This window comes from Diadema antillarum, unplaced genomic scaffold, assembly GCF_040938485.1.
Source record: "Diadema antillarum isolate AM-2024a unplaced genomic scaffold, OU_Dant_1.0 scf00000028, whole genome shotgun sequence".
Taxonomy (NCBI): Eukaryota; Metazoa; Echinodermata; class Echinoidea; order Diadematoida; family Diadematidae; genus Diadema; species Diadema antillarum.
In genome coordinates this window covers 2,367,968-2,383,510 of record NW_027270917.1, presented here as the reverse complement: position 1 = coordinate 2,383,510, position 15,543 = coordinate 2,367,968, and the positions used below count along the sequence as shown (strand labels likewise).

Here is a 15,543-nt window from a genome sequence, read left to right as displayed (position 1 = left end):
TAGGGCCCATTTCCCCATTTTCCATTAAAAACAACAACACAGAGTTGGTTAATCAGATCACCCTCTGTGACGTCATGACGAAGAACATGATCGAGGTCGGGTCGTGCGAAGACAGCGACCTCACCGACGGAAGCGGAGGAGAAGGAGTTCGATGGAGATCTCGTAAGGTAGTGTAAGGGCGTCATCGCTGTGGCCTAAAATCATCCCGGAGCCGGAGTAGAACCGTTCCAGAGGTGCACTAAACGAAATGAGTGGATGTGATCGGAAGCCCCCTTGTTGTGCCACGTTTTTTCCCCTTATTTCAACTTATGTCAGAATCATCTATATAGTTGGATCCAAATTAGGGGGATGTGAAAGAAAGTACTCTATCTCATAGGAACAAAGGAAAAAAAAACTGATGCCGTTTAATGTACATTTAACAAACAAGATGTTTTCTTCTTTTCAACACCTTGGTTGTTAAAAAAATGAGTTATTTAATAGGGCAAATGTGTCAGGGTTTTGATTTCTATCATTCAAAAGGCTGTAATTGGCATTTTTAAGATCCGATTTTATCACTTGTCACTAATCCGCAATTTTCTCCTAGTTGGTGTTAATAAAAACCAGTTTAACAGGCAATAAAACACTTAACTTGTTGATGATAACATTGAACATAATACAGCCAGTCAGTGAAACACGATAATACATGGGAGACAAAATCCGTAAAAGAGTGCTCTCTGTATTCGCAGGTAGTTTCGCTGGTGCCGAAGTCATTTGCTTTCAGATCTGATTTCCACGACTATCAATTCCTCGACTGCTAGCTGCGACACCGTCACACTGCGCAAATCGACCCCTCTTCCACATGACCGTGACACCAGCGAAATACGTCATAAATCATGAGTTTCGCTGCTGCGCGTGAACCATCTCCTCACTGTACATTGATGGATCAGACACGAACAAGTTAATAACGATCTCTCGAACCGAGAACCTCTGCTGTTTTGCAATCAAACGTGGATCAGTATCTATCTATGAAGTATGAAATACATAACGCACTGGACGATGCTCTGAGAGAGAAAAAACCCGACAAAACCCCTCCAAATCCCCCAAACCACAAAACAAAGCAAAACAAAATAAAAACGAAAGCAAAAACTGAAGGTTTACCCAATACGATAAGACGCAAGAGTCCCGCCCAAAGTGTTTAACTTTATACAAAATATATCAGTTCAGCCATGCTGTCATAGATGACGATATATCAGAAGAAACCAGCATAACGAATGGCATAGATATAGTCAAGTTCCAATAATAGATAGACTACATGCTGGCTTTCAATCTATGAGTACACCGTAAAGAGAGAAAGAAAAGAATAAGAACAAAGATATAACATAACATGATGATCAGACATGAAGAAGTAAATAAGTAATGAAACATTATGTATAAAACACATAGATAAAAATAAATAAAACGCATTCGGAGATAATGAAAGACGCACGAAATTTTCCCTTAAATGCGGCGCTATCTCTTTCTCTCATTTTTTTTTTCTTTAAGATGAAACGGTTAGATCAATATCCTTTATTCTACTTGGAGGCAAAAAAGTGATCTTTCACTTAAACATACAGAAATTTGCAGGCATTCATTTCGTTACCTCGCTCTCCGGTACAAAGCGTCGTCTGTCTTTGAGTCTGATCATGTGACCATATTTCATCACGTGGTTTATTCGCAGCTGCTATAGCAGACACCCACAGCTATAATGTCATTGCAACAACGCTATATGGGGATCCCTATAGTGCCTCTATTAAATTTTGCCAATTACAAGGTCTAGTTCTTATTTGCGTCTGTGACCGTGGACCATTTGGGCTAACGTAATGTGGCTGGATGCATTATGTATGCAACGAAGAGGGCGGATCAGACTTCTCATTCACTTGTGCATTTCTTGCGCTTTCTTGCGCTCTCTTATATATACACTGTAAAAACATCGGTGTTAGATTTAACACCACGGGTGTTAAATCTAACACCGATCAAACTTCAATAAGGGACCACACCCACAGGTGTTAAAAATGCACTGTGATGGTGTTGAAAAGTGTTCACCTGACACTTCGTGGTGTTAATTTGACACTGTACCTGGTATTATTTTGACACTGTACTGGTGTTAATTCAAAAATGACACCACATGGTGTTGATTTGATATTTGTTGGTGTTAATATCAATGGTTTAACACCCGTCCAGCTTCAATAAGAGACCACACCAGCTGGTGTTACTTTGGTGTAGATTTATTTTCACCTTTTTTCAAAAATCTAGTATTTTAATGTAAAATTCTTGATCGTCTTGTTTAAATCAAAAATCAACAAGAAGTGCAGTTACTAAGAAACTCTTCAAAAAACAGCTTAAAATTTGGTAATGACACCCGGAGGTGTTAATTTAACACCATAAATGAGCACCGAAAATTTAACACCAGCTCGGTGTTCACTATTTAACACCGGACTTTTTGCAGTGTACGTTAATAAGTTCAGTGGGTTTATTTCATTTACACAATGTATCATTTAGATTAATGACACAGTTCATTTTTTATTGATATCGTACTTTGTATATTTCATATTTCTCTAAAATTTCGTGTTTCTCTTTTCTTGGTAATGTATCATACTGTGATTTTTATCTATGTACGCAAGACTCCTTAAAATTGAAAGAAATTGAAATTGAAAGTTGATAAACTCTGAAAGGGCTATCACTTGCTCAAAGAAGACAGAACAGAATAATGAACAAATAGATATAAAATACACACTCAAAAAAATTGTATCCCGTCGCCCTCAGAACAATTCCTTACATAATATAGCGTAATCAATTACAATTTGACCATGGTTTTCCATGAAGACGAAATTGTCGAAAATATACGGACAACGCACAACGTATAGAATGCAATCGCACAGCGCCCTCGAGAACTTGGATCAGGCAAACTATTGCTCATTTGCTTTTCAATGTATACCAGTACTAATTGTATACTCGTATATAAGTAACCTATAGCTGAACGACAGATCGTGCATGCATCAAGTACTGTTAGAGCTGGTCCTATTTATCATGCTTTATACATTCTTGTCGTTCAGAGAAGAGAATAAAACAGGTTGAAAAGTAGGTGCTCATAGTGAATGTCATGCAATTTGATAAACTGTCTCGAACTGTATCGAAAGTGAGTCAGAGAAGGTATTTTCAGAAAAATTGTAGCGGGGGAAGATAATCAGTTACCTGCGGTACTGCGGCTTTGCTTTACTAGAGATCAGGCACAAAAAAGTATGAATTTAATTTACATGGCCACTTTCAGCAGACAAGCAAGAGATCAACGGCATTTGGCACCTTTCGAAAGATTCTTCGATTCTATTCAACTATTATTATTGACATCAAAGACTTTCAGTTTATCAACATAATTCGAGTGACATTCTTCGAACTTGTAATGATGTGCTATACCTTAGCTTATAATTTTTGTCTAATAATATACATAAAATCACATGAAATCCAGAGGAATAATAACAATGATGGGATGAGTAGTTTTAGAGATGACAATTATGACTGCTACTGTTAGTCATGTTAGTATCTGTGTGTGCTTAAGTAGAAAGTTTATCATCGTGTATGGCGAAACGGTCTATCTAGCAGATAAGACAGTTTAATAATTATCTGGCGCAAAGAAAAAAAAATAGATGAAAACTAGCGTGGAAGGGAACATATGGAATGATCCATTCGTTTGCAATATTATTGAGGAAGGTTATACTTCCAGATAGGCGCCAAAGGACTTCAAACCTTTCAGAAATGACATCTCTATACAAACACACAAGGTAATATTCTAGACACTTCTCCAGATGAAAAAATGTAAGTTAAGATAACAGGACAGCAAACGATGGCTAGTATGAAAGCAAGAAAGGCGCTATATACCTGAACAGTCGTCACCTCCCCATGGGGCTGGGCAGTCACACTGGCACGTTATATCGGATTTAGTGCCCCCATTCTGACACGCCGGACCTCCACACTCTGTGGAGAAAGATCAGACATTTACGAGAATTAGAGTTATCCAAGTTGCAATGATTTCTTTGTAACTTGACGTTACACAATGCGTTTTTCATCATCTCTCTCTTCAATTGACCGCTAGATATGCATACAGAGAGACTTGATAATAAATTTGTAAGACAGGCGTCACTCTATCCCGAAATTGAGCAAAGATGGACACACGATAAAGTAAATCTTCAAATTTGGCTCTGAGCGTATTAAAATCGGGATATTCATGAGGGCATCTGTATTCATCGGGCATCGTACTTCCTTCGACTGTTGATTGGCTTTTGGCCATGTTCGGTGCCAACTTCGCCCGAAATGGAAAATTCAATATACATGTACGTACTGCCGTCAATAATGGCCGTCTTGGGTCGATTTCGGGGACAGTGTGACGAAAGAGACAACTTTATGCGATTTATAGATATGCGATTTGTAATTTTCCCTCAAAAACAAAAACAAACACAAACACAAAGAGTCCCTTTAAAGTCAGTTCGGACTTTATGATGTCACGATGACGTCATAATCACGGGGTAGAATACAACAGGGAACGAGCGCTTACCACAAACCCCGCACATCGCTGGGCAGAGGTCTTCGACGGCGTTGGAGTCGCTGTCATCGAAGCACCACGACTTGGGCCAGCCGTTGCCACACCATTCGTGAGTGTTGTTGCACACGCCTATGACCATGACAAGAATGAAACAAGAAGAAATTTAGAAGTAAGCCCTTACATAACTGAAATGATGGGTTGACAATTATAGCGGCATTTCATGAATGATCTCATGGTGGAAGTAAACTTTAAGATTTAACAATGACAGAAAAGGAAAAAGGTCGGTTGGCGTTAGCAAACAACGCTATGAAATGGTCGACGACGATGAAGATATGTTAACACTACTACCACTACTATACTGCTGCTGCTGCTGCTGCTACTATGACTACTACTACTAGCAGTAGTAGTAGGAGGAGGAGTAATGTTTATGATAATGAATAATAATTATGATCATAACAAAAATAATGATAGTAAATATAATAATGATCAATGATGAATGTAATGAAAAGATGATAATTTTAATAATGGCAGTCTTTATCAATAATATCAATCACATTGAAAGTACAAATGATAACAATGGTACTAGAAATGATAATGGCAAAAACGGGTGCTGTTCGATATTCCGAAGGTTCGCTATTCCGAAGGTTCGTTATTCCGAAGGGTCGTTAATCCGAAACACACAAATTCCCTATACCTAGAGGTTCGTTAATCCGAAAATGAAAAAGGGTTCGTTAATCCGAACATTTGTGTCGTTATTCCGAAGGTTCGTTATTCCGGAGATTCGTTAATCCGAAAATGAAATTCGGAATTATGAACCTTCGGAATATCGAATCTTCGGACTAAGGAGACTTTGGAATAACGAGCCTTCGGAATAACGAGCTGTAACCGGCAAAAACTGATGGGAAATTACTACAAATTCTACATGCGAACGTCAATAATGCAACCTCGATGCCTTGAATTACAAAAGCTATAGCGTATAACGTGAACTTGCAAAAGTTTTGCTCAAGACAAATCATGGCATGTTAAAACAACACCGAGAGATTTCACTAGTAACGGACATTTTCATCGATGACAGGCATACGACAAGTTGTATATCATATAAAAAAGACTAAACTAACTTACTTTCACACGACTGTCCCCTCCAACCAGGGGGACAAGTGCACCGACAGTTTGCCTCATCCAGGGTACCGCCATTTTGACAATCCAGAGCGCATTCTGCCAAAAAAAAATTGGATATCATAACGTGTGAGAGAAGAAATGAGAAGAAATAAGAGAGGGAACGTCAAAGGAGAGCATTGAGGAATGGGTGAGGATATACTTAGGCGCCTTTGCATTCTGTGCTAACTCGAATTCAGTTTCCAAATCTTTAGGCTGCTCCGACACTTTTGTTCCACTAGACTTGGCCAAAGCATCAGTTCATGGTGAACGAAGGCCATTAATTAATTAACATCCACTCTACCCAGGTAATCTTTTAATTGGGGCACCAAAAATGTAATCGCTCTCAAAGTATGAATGCATAACCCATTCGAATACACCATGATTTATATCTGATGTGATATGATAATACTTAGATGTGAATTTCCGATTTAATGCAATCCGATAGTTTAAAAAGAATACCGGACAACATAATTTTACAAAGTAGGTATACAGTAGGATACATATCTTAGTATTGTTCGTCACTATGTCAAAAGATTACGAGCGACTGGGTTCCTTCTTCCTGGGCCCTCAAATGAGTCCATAGAAGTCCATACTTTGAGAGGTCATTCCAACACGCATACATTTTTCTCGGTACTTGTATAAATTGTATTTCAGCACGTGATATGTAACGCGTGAACCGACCAAGTTTTCACGGTAGGTGCGATTCCCTTTTCGACGCGGGCTGGCGTATAATTCGCAGGATTTTAATGCTCTCCCAGCTTGACGCTTCTATTGAATTAGACAGGATTTACGTGAGGGGAAACAGCCCACATCTTGGAAAGCAGGCTAAGTCTTCTCTTCCAGTGATGAAAAAGAAATACAACAGCTAGCTTTCAAAGATCGAATAGAGAGAGAAATAGAGTGAGAGATAGATGGAGAGATTTTCATTTTTAAGTGAAATTGAAATTGAAAGGGTATTTTATTGAGTAATGTCCATTGCAGCCCGCAGGCTGGATGGCAGACATTTGACAGAAATAAGCACGATACTATAAAATATGTACACGATTGTATAAAATACATAGAATGAAAAATGAATATCAATCATATTCGTCACACAATATGACATTCAAAACAAAAACACAATTCCCATTATACATATACAATTTCTAACATCACTATTCCCATTACCATAAATAATCACGATTACTTTAAAAATATCTGTAGATTCAACTTCTTTCTCATCTTCTTCTGTTTTCCTTTTTCTCTTCTTTTTGTTCTTCTTATTCTTAATTTTCTCTCTTTTCCTTTTTTTCCGCTTTACATTATCCAACTTTCACTTTTTTATACTTCTACCTCATTTTCTTCACTAACAATATCCAAAATTGATTATCATTATCATAACCACACACTTGATATCATTACAACAAAACCACCGTTTACAAACGTATTACTCTTACAACAATCAATGTCACATTCACCCCCACCCCCCCCCCCAAAAAAAAAAACCTTATATATTATCATTGTTACCTAAAACATTGATTTCAAATTTTAAAACAATTGGTAAAACATAAAAAATAAAAAAAAATCTTCATATATCACAGATCACATAACACAGAACATAAGAAGGCAGGAAAGTGGTGAATATATACCACCATTGTCACCATCATCATGATCATAATGAACGAAAAGAGAGAGAAAATAGACAGGTAGAGATAATTCATGAGCAACTAACTATACATTTCGTTTAAGTTTTATTATCAAGCGTTGTATATTATGCTGCCACCACTGCTATGGATGTTCGTGAAACCGAATTTAGGGTGCCTTCCGAATAGATGAAAAAACTTTTATAGATGCAGACCTTTCTTTTAATCGTGCATAACATTGATGGTGGCCCTCGTCAGTGAAATCATCAGTGGATTTTTTTTTTCATATTTCGATGTATGCCCACCGATAAAGGGGGATACAAAGATGAAATAGAATATTTGTAATTGTCTGGAAAGTATTATATTTTTGCGGCAAGCATAAAATGGACTGTATCTATATACGGTGTAAGTTATTTCCTTTTCTGTTTGTATCAGTTATGTGTTAAGCATGATTGAACGCTCCTTTAAAATGTATAGTGTTGTTAAACCTTGAATATTTACGAATACTACACAAAGGCTGCCGAAGTAACTCTTTAAGTCATATCAACTATCTTTGTGCTACTAAGTGGTAGGGTAAACACATTTGTCAAAGCACACTCCCCGGGCGCTATATGATTTCACCCTGATTAAAAGCAATCGATCCAATCTTGAATGACGTTTCTTTCACGCCATTTAAAACGCCAGAAGTCAGAATGTCAAGGTCAGAGCGGTCGCTTTCAAAATCAAATTAATCGCCTTGTGCAGCTAAGTTCCGTCACGGATCTGCCAAGTGCACTGTACTCAGAGAAAACTGCTGGCGTACCAGACGCATTCCACCTACACCTACTCCTAGAAACTTCATTATACGTAATCACTCCTTTATACGTAAGATCGTGGCCTTGCAATATTATTACGATGTGCTTGTTGACGTCACCTCATACACAACGCTATATATAAATATGAGCTGTGAAAACAAAGTCATTTACACCCACGAAAATATCTTGACTACCAAACAGTGAAATGTAAAATATAAAACACATCACGAATACAGAGACGAAGTGCAAGAAATAAAAGTTATAACCACCTGATTTATACGCAGAAAGTCATTCGCTATAAGAGCCCCAGAGATTGCGTTTGTAATCAAAGTGTTTTTGTCGAAACACTAAATTTGTTTCGTAAACAAAGTATCTACTGATATGATTCTTTTGTAATATATCGGAAGGGATGGACTAGATAGAACGTGTAGAAAAATGTAAGATCCCTGACAAATCATAACTATGTACAGGAAGGAGAGAAGAAGTCAGCTCCTTCCAGAAAACTGCATTTAGATCACAGACGCTGCATGTTCCAAACAAGACAGACACTAAAATGGCATTTTGTGTCACAATATTATCAAGTGGCAATTATATCATGTCAGATACCGCGCCGCGCTCATCCGTTCACGGTTATCAATTTCTTCATTTGAATGTTCTTTTTATTCAGATTCACCATAATTCTTAAAACCCAACTTCCCTGGTAAGCAAATTAATCTTTTAACGTAAGCAGTACATTTCTATAAAAGTCAAAATGGCGATAGTATTATAACGTCTAGGAAAAATGTAAAAGCCATAAAAAAAACTCGGCCACCCTCGTGAACTCACCGCATGTTGATTCGCTGAGGTCACAGTCGCCTGCGGGTAAAACAAAAGAGAAAGGTCAAAGGTCACCAAGACATGTCTCACACGAGTCCAAGGCGCTTGTATTGTACCAATAATCTCAAGACACTTGGCGTATGAACGATAGAAGACTTCCAAAATAAAACGATTCCAGGCCTTCAGAAACATTACACACTACCTTAAACTATCAAGACTTTTATTCTAAAACGATGACTTCAATAAAAGTCTACACGCGGGTGGTACAACAGAGAGAGAGAGAGGGGGGGGGGGGGGAGGGAGGTATATTCATTTCGAGGACAACTAAAAATGATCTTGATTAACGAATGAACAGCTCATCGGGCTAACTTAACGGGAAAAAAAATGTATGAGTTCTAATAAAGTTCTAATAAAAACAGTATCACAGTTCAAAGTTCTAATAAAGACAGTATCACAATAATTTAACCAAAAAAAAAAAAAAAGCAAAGTCCTGTACACATGTCGGAAAAGCTGTTTCGGGAAAGGTCGTAGTAATACAGAACAAACCAACAGATAACACCAAACCAGAGAAGAAAGAAAGAAAGTGGGCAAGGAACAAGTCTTGGTATCAGGTTATACATTCTCCTAATTTCCTGATTCAGTCATTTTTTCCCTTTCATTTTCCGTTGTTTGTTTGTTTATTTGTTTCTTTACTTGTTTATAAAGATTCACACACTCAGCCTATTAATGGGATCTCGAAGAATTATGATAGCACGGAAATAAAAGGAAGGGAGTGCACGGCGGACGGTCAAGTTCGCACGTCGAACCCACGCGCACTCGGCTGGGCGATATGCGTGCATTTTGACCTGTAATTGGTCTGCGCTCTGGGACCGCGAGCTTTATCGTGTGCATCGCCCCGAGGTAGTGCCTGCCATTAAGGGGGTCAGAGTGGGTACAACCGGAGTATGATTGAGGGGAAAAATCGTTTGACTGCATTTCAATTTGAACTTAACACTATCTAGGGGGGGGGGGGGGGGGTGCATGGATAAGGAGAGTTATTAGTAGATTAATGCAATGGGGGAATTGTAGGAAACACAAGTGACCCAGAAGAGGGGGACGCTCGGTTCGTCTGGAAGGTCGCCTCGCCATTTTCCTTTCCTGCCACAGCTATACTTGAACTGCTTTTAACTGCGCGGCTTTAAGTTTTTCAAACGTGCAATCATCAAGTGAGCTTACAATCTTTATACCGCTCGGATGTGAGAGAAATTTTCGGTGACTCTTTGAAGCCGAAATAAGTGTCTGCCCAAATCGCGGTAATATAGATTGGTCAGACTGATCCCAAGCCCTCGTGGATCCTGTCATGCTGTCTCAGAACCAAAGACTGAATAATATCCGAAATCAACTGTTTCTCTAGCAATTACGTATTGTCAGAGCCAATTTCAAGTTTTAGAATACCACCGAAAGAGTTACCAAATAGTATTATCCGCGATCCATACATCAATGACCTTCATCAACCAATCATTATTGTCTTCCACTGTTCGCTGATCCATGACTTATGTGTCTTCTCTCTATTAAAAATATCTTCAGCACTCAATCGAGACGGATCAGCAACTGTCTTGCTAGACTCTTGCCATTCTTGACGCGGCATGAAAAACAAACAAATGAACATACAAACAAACAAACAAACAAACTATCAACGCCAGATTACCGATCCAAACCACTGTGAAAAAGAGCGCTCTCAGAGCCTCATTAGAGATTTGGAAAGCCGCGTTGTAAAACATCTTCTATTTCGATACTGCTGTCTTCATACACGTTTACCCTCACTTTTTTTTTGTTGTTTCTGCTGATAAGCAGCAGATTCACATTTCTTCTTGCTCATGCAAGATCCTTCTCAGGATTAATTCTTCTTCAGTTGTCTCAAATGGAGACGGATTAATTAATTACCCTGACTCATACTCGAGACTTAACGACCAGAATTCAGAAACCGTCACCGTTGACGCCGACTGAAACACCGCGAAGAGTACTATAGTATCCGCGCGCGCCAAATGAACTGCCTCCCCCTATAGCTATTATGATAGAAAATATACCCAAACCCTCTTGGGAAACCACCGAAAGCGTTGAGAAATATCCTCCACTTAAACTTGGTTCATCGTCAGCCTTCACGTGCCCTAATTTCTCCCTCTCTTTCTGAGCCGTAATTTATACCTTTTTCCCCATTTTTTTTTTTTATGTAGGTCTTTCTTCAGGGTCAATTCTCGTTCTGTGGGTGCCAATCGATACAGATTAAGTGGTGAATATAGCTAGTAGCGAGGGGTTGGAGTGAAGATGAGTTTTGATCAGTATTTTTATCGTCGTAGCTTTGGCATCCGTGTGGTTCGAATACCATCAATGTCTCAATGCAGAATGCTTAGTAATGTGTTGATGTTTCTTGAATGTCAGAAGATGTCGAGAAAAAAAAGATGAAGAGTAAAAAGGAATTCGTTAGTTAGCTTGCTTGTTTGTTTTTTGTTCACAGAAGACGACGTGGATTACCCTCGCTAAAAGTACAAGTTCATAGTTGGAAATGTGGCAGGCAACATTTACACTCTCTTAAAAACTTTACTCCTCAGCCAAACGTTTTAGATGTGGTCTAAAATAAAAAAAATGTCTTCAATTCAGAGCTATGGATGGGGTAATCAATGTAGCTTTCCTCGTCAAATCAGGAATACAATGGGGCTGAAGAGAAGGATACGGTGAGTCATTTGCATAATTATGCGCACTTTTGGGGGAAAACATTCCGTTTCGAGGTGTTCTGGAGGGGGGATTATAACAATCTTGATTAGGACAAGCTTGATTTCATGACTATTGATACATTCATCAATGACTTAACCACGACTGATGTGCTTGGTACCCTGAGAGTCACATCAATTTCCTATCCAACTGACTGCTATTTCATTTCTTCGCTCATTATTTCATGACTCTTTTTCTTCATTGTGATATTCAGTGGGTAAGTCCATTTTTTTTTGCACATTGCTTACTGTGTCCTTCACGTTGGTCCCTTCAGTATTCATTACAATGCATCAATACTATCAATTTTTACTTTTGTTGTACATTCTGTTCATTTCACATTGTCTCGATTACCTTATTCATGTTACATAAAGAGAGTGATATGTATGTTTTTGTCTAAAGAAAGAAAATTAATTTCAATTGAATGGAGAAATATAGGGGCAGTCCTTTACATGGATTGTATAGATTTGGTTGAGATTGGGGCTTCAGGTTTCCAACTTTTTTATGAGATAATGAGAAACCTCTTGTGAAATATGAAAGAGCATGTAATTCTAAGAGGAATTTGGTGTTTATTTTATGAAAATTGGTTTTGAAATTGCTGAGATATCCAAAACAAAGAGATCCTGATAAAAAGTGGGGTCCACCTTTGATGAGGATCGCTTTGCTTTACTTTGTTTTTAGATATCTCAGTTGAATCCTCATCTCAACCAATACCATACTATACCATCCCTTTAACGCACTGTCACTCGATGTTGCTACTGACAGCTGCTTCCAAACGAAGACGGTAAAAAAAGTGGAAAGGAGAATTTGAGAAGAGGAGACTCTCTCGCTCATTAGGATTAGATGAGATGAGACATCACCGACCAAACTCTCGGCTTCCTCCGAGGAGTTTCCACGGGAGAAGCACCCCGCTTGGCTAAAGGTCATCCCAGTTTACGTTTGCCGAAACACGTCATAAACAATCGCTTTTTTTCGAGACAGGTAAAAAAAAAAAGAAAACTCTCTAAGATGAAAACTAAAAAAGCACGTGATTGCTCATTTCCATCGGAAGAAAGAAACAAATGTTTTGTTTGACTTCACACACAAGAAAAACCATAAGAGGACCCCAATTACTCTCCTGGATTCCTTCCGTTGACGACTTGGGTATATCCCAGAGAGTGGGTGACGCGTGTTTACAGATGGCTTTTTTTTTGTCACAGTAAAATATGGCGACGAGGTCGCTTTAAGTGACGTATAAAAAATTGCTCACTCTTCTGTTGATTTACAACTGTTTCAAGTCCCGCGCTCATTATTGAGACGATGATCTTCAGCATGTTTTAAAACGACAAAACACAGGCTGCTGGTATGACACAAGAAAGAGAGAACGAGAGCATTATTTGTCAGGCGACGAATTTCAAATGTCAAGAGAATGATTTTTCATGATTGGGGAAAAATACGCTCTGCCTTAAATGAAGTCGTTGGCGTGGTATCAGAAGCAAGTCACGCATATTCTTGTATACCATTTTCTTTACGTGAAATTCATGCCCTTATTAAGCTTATTGGTGTAAATTTTTAGAAACTAAAAGTTAAAACGCGAACTATATCATACCTTTCACGGTAGTATTACGGATTCAGTTACGCCGCCAGACACTGATAACATTTTGTTGTTACAACCTACCAAAGCACCCTGAAAGCCCCGATTGCCGTTTAATTAGCTACGATAGGACTTGCAGTCAATTAAAGTATGTGGTCCTATAAGAATTGGCACTGCAGAGGTGTCTCCTATAAAAGACATGTTCAAATAGTTTTGAACTTTCGCACCCAGACGTGAGCTCCTGCTTGTTCAAGTTCAAGTTCAAGTTCGAATTGTCACCCAAAGGGGTGGGCAACTCGTGGTTCATAATGCTCTGATGGCTAATATTGATGTAGTATCTCTCTACTTCTATCTCTCACTCTAATATGAAAACATGCGTACTCTCATCTATCTGTCTGTCTATCTATCTATCTATCTATCTATGTATGTATCTATCTATCTATCTGTCTCTCAATTTATCTATCTATTCACCTATCCATCGATTTATCTATCAATCTTTCTACCTATCTATCGATTTATCTATTCATCCATCTATCTATCGATTTATCTATCTACCATGTCATGTTGTTGTGTCTCTGTTGTTTGTTCCATTCTGTCTTAATTACTTACGTGTTATGTATTTGTAATTACAGTAAGTATTTTTGAAGAAACTCTTGAGTGGTCCACAATCTACAAGCATTGCTTTTTGGTGGACCCCTAAGTTCTCCTTTTCCCCTATAAACATAACTTAGTATTTTCCGGTATGCATGCATATCATTATTAGTTTGTTGACTATCGTTTATTTTTCGTACTTTGTAATGTATATATGCTTATGAAATGATTTACTTTGTGTTATGTTTTGTTGGAAGAAAAATGAATATTTGAAATTAATAACTTAAATTGAATTGTACTGTTTACTTATATACAATTCTTTCTGTCTATATATAATCTACCTATGTCTGTTTCCATCTGTTATCCTCTCCTTTTCTTTCTTTCACTCTCTTTCTCCCCACCCCCTCCCCCCCCCCTCCACTTCTTTCCCTCTCCATCCCTCTTCTGGAGGACACTAAAGTTGAGGTGCCTGCTACCCCGCAGGGACAATAATGGCAACCTTGGTCACATGATATGACAGGGGTCACGTGTTGGGAGCATCCCAAGATCTATCTATTCTCTCTTCTGCTTCTTTATGATAAACTCCTCTATACGATGAAGAGGACATGGGGTAGAAAAAAAATATGGGAGCCGATTGACCTTAACCATGTTAATGCTCGACACTTTGGCTCCAAAGATATTTTTGTGACAAGTATGTAGAGTCAGACGGTGTCTCGCCCTCGCGCAAAATCAAAACGAAAATGCCTGATACAATAATTTTTGAGATGGAGAACCAAAGTTGTTGTTGTTTTTTTTTACATCTCAGTGCAGAAAGGTTCATGCGCCAGCAGGTATTCATCGTGATGGATGCCGCCAAAATGCGGCGATAAAAATGTTGCGTATAACAACGACAACGAGCTACTAAGTTGTGACAGAAAAACACAACTGTATGGGATCTTCAAGACAGCACATGCAGCCTCTTGAAGGCCTCTCCGTAGCAGCTGATAAATGTCATGAAAGGAAAGTTTATACATCAGAGTTCCTGGAATACTTCGTGAAAGTGTCGTTCTATTACATTTACACGCGTAAATTGGGGTCCCGGTTACGATCCGTTACTCCGAATGTTCGTAATAGTATGCATCTTTTCCACATTTTCGGATTTAACAAACCTTATCTCAATTTCGGATTAACGAACCTTAGGAATAACGCCACAAATGTTCTGACTAACGAACACGTTTTCATTTTCGGATTAACGAACCTCTAGGAATACGGAATTTGTGTGTTTCGGAATAGCGAAGCTTCGGAATAGCGAAACCTGTTTCATTTTAGGGTCAACGAACCTTCGGAATAACGAACATCACCCGTATAATAGACACTGATAGATATAACGCATAATGTCATACATCCTGAGTGGTCCCTGATTGACGTCATTAGTGTTGGACTTCCATTTAGTCGTACACTGTAATTATCAAAAATTCGAACAACAAATATGCACACGCACGCTCACACACACGCTCAAACGTGCGTGAGTGCATAATAATCGTCAGTGTGTGTGGGGGGGGGGGCTGTCGTGCATGTTTAAGAAATGATCAATATTTTCTCCTTGGAAGTTAGTGTAAACACGTATACATCATGTAATTAGTGCTGCTAAATCTTTCACAAAGTTTCGACCAATTTAACCTGCTTTTCGAGAAAAAGTGAAGTTATTGAAAA

The 15,543-nt window shown here is 38.6% G+C and overlaps 1 protein-coding gene across 2 annotated transcripts in view; it reads right to left on the bottom strand.

Moving 5' to 3' along the window:
- The window catches only part of LOC139736678 (uncharacterized), a 77,844-nt gene that overhangs the window by 19,081 nt on the left and 43,220 nt on the right, over positions 1–15,543 (bottom strand). For both annotated transcript variants that reach the window (XM_071647428.1, XM_071647435.1), the window contains exons 6-9: positions 8,952–8,981; positions 5,675–5,767; positions 4,565–4,681; positions 3,892–3,987 (exon numbers count right to left, since the gene is read on the bottom strand). In XM_071647428.1, the coding sequence (XP_071503529.1) occupies positions 3,892–3,987; positions 4,565–4,681; positions 5,675–5,767; positions 8,952–8,981 (336 nt within the window). The remainder of the gene's footprint in view (positions 1–3,891; positions 3,988–4,564; positions 4,682–5,674; positions 5,768–8,951; positions 8,982–15,543) is intronic.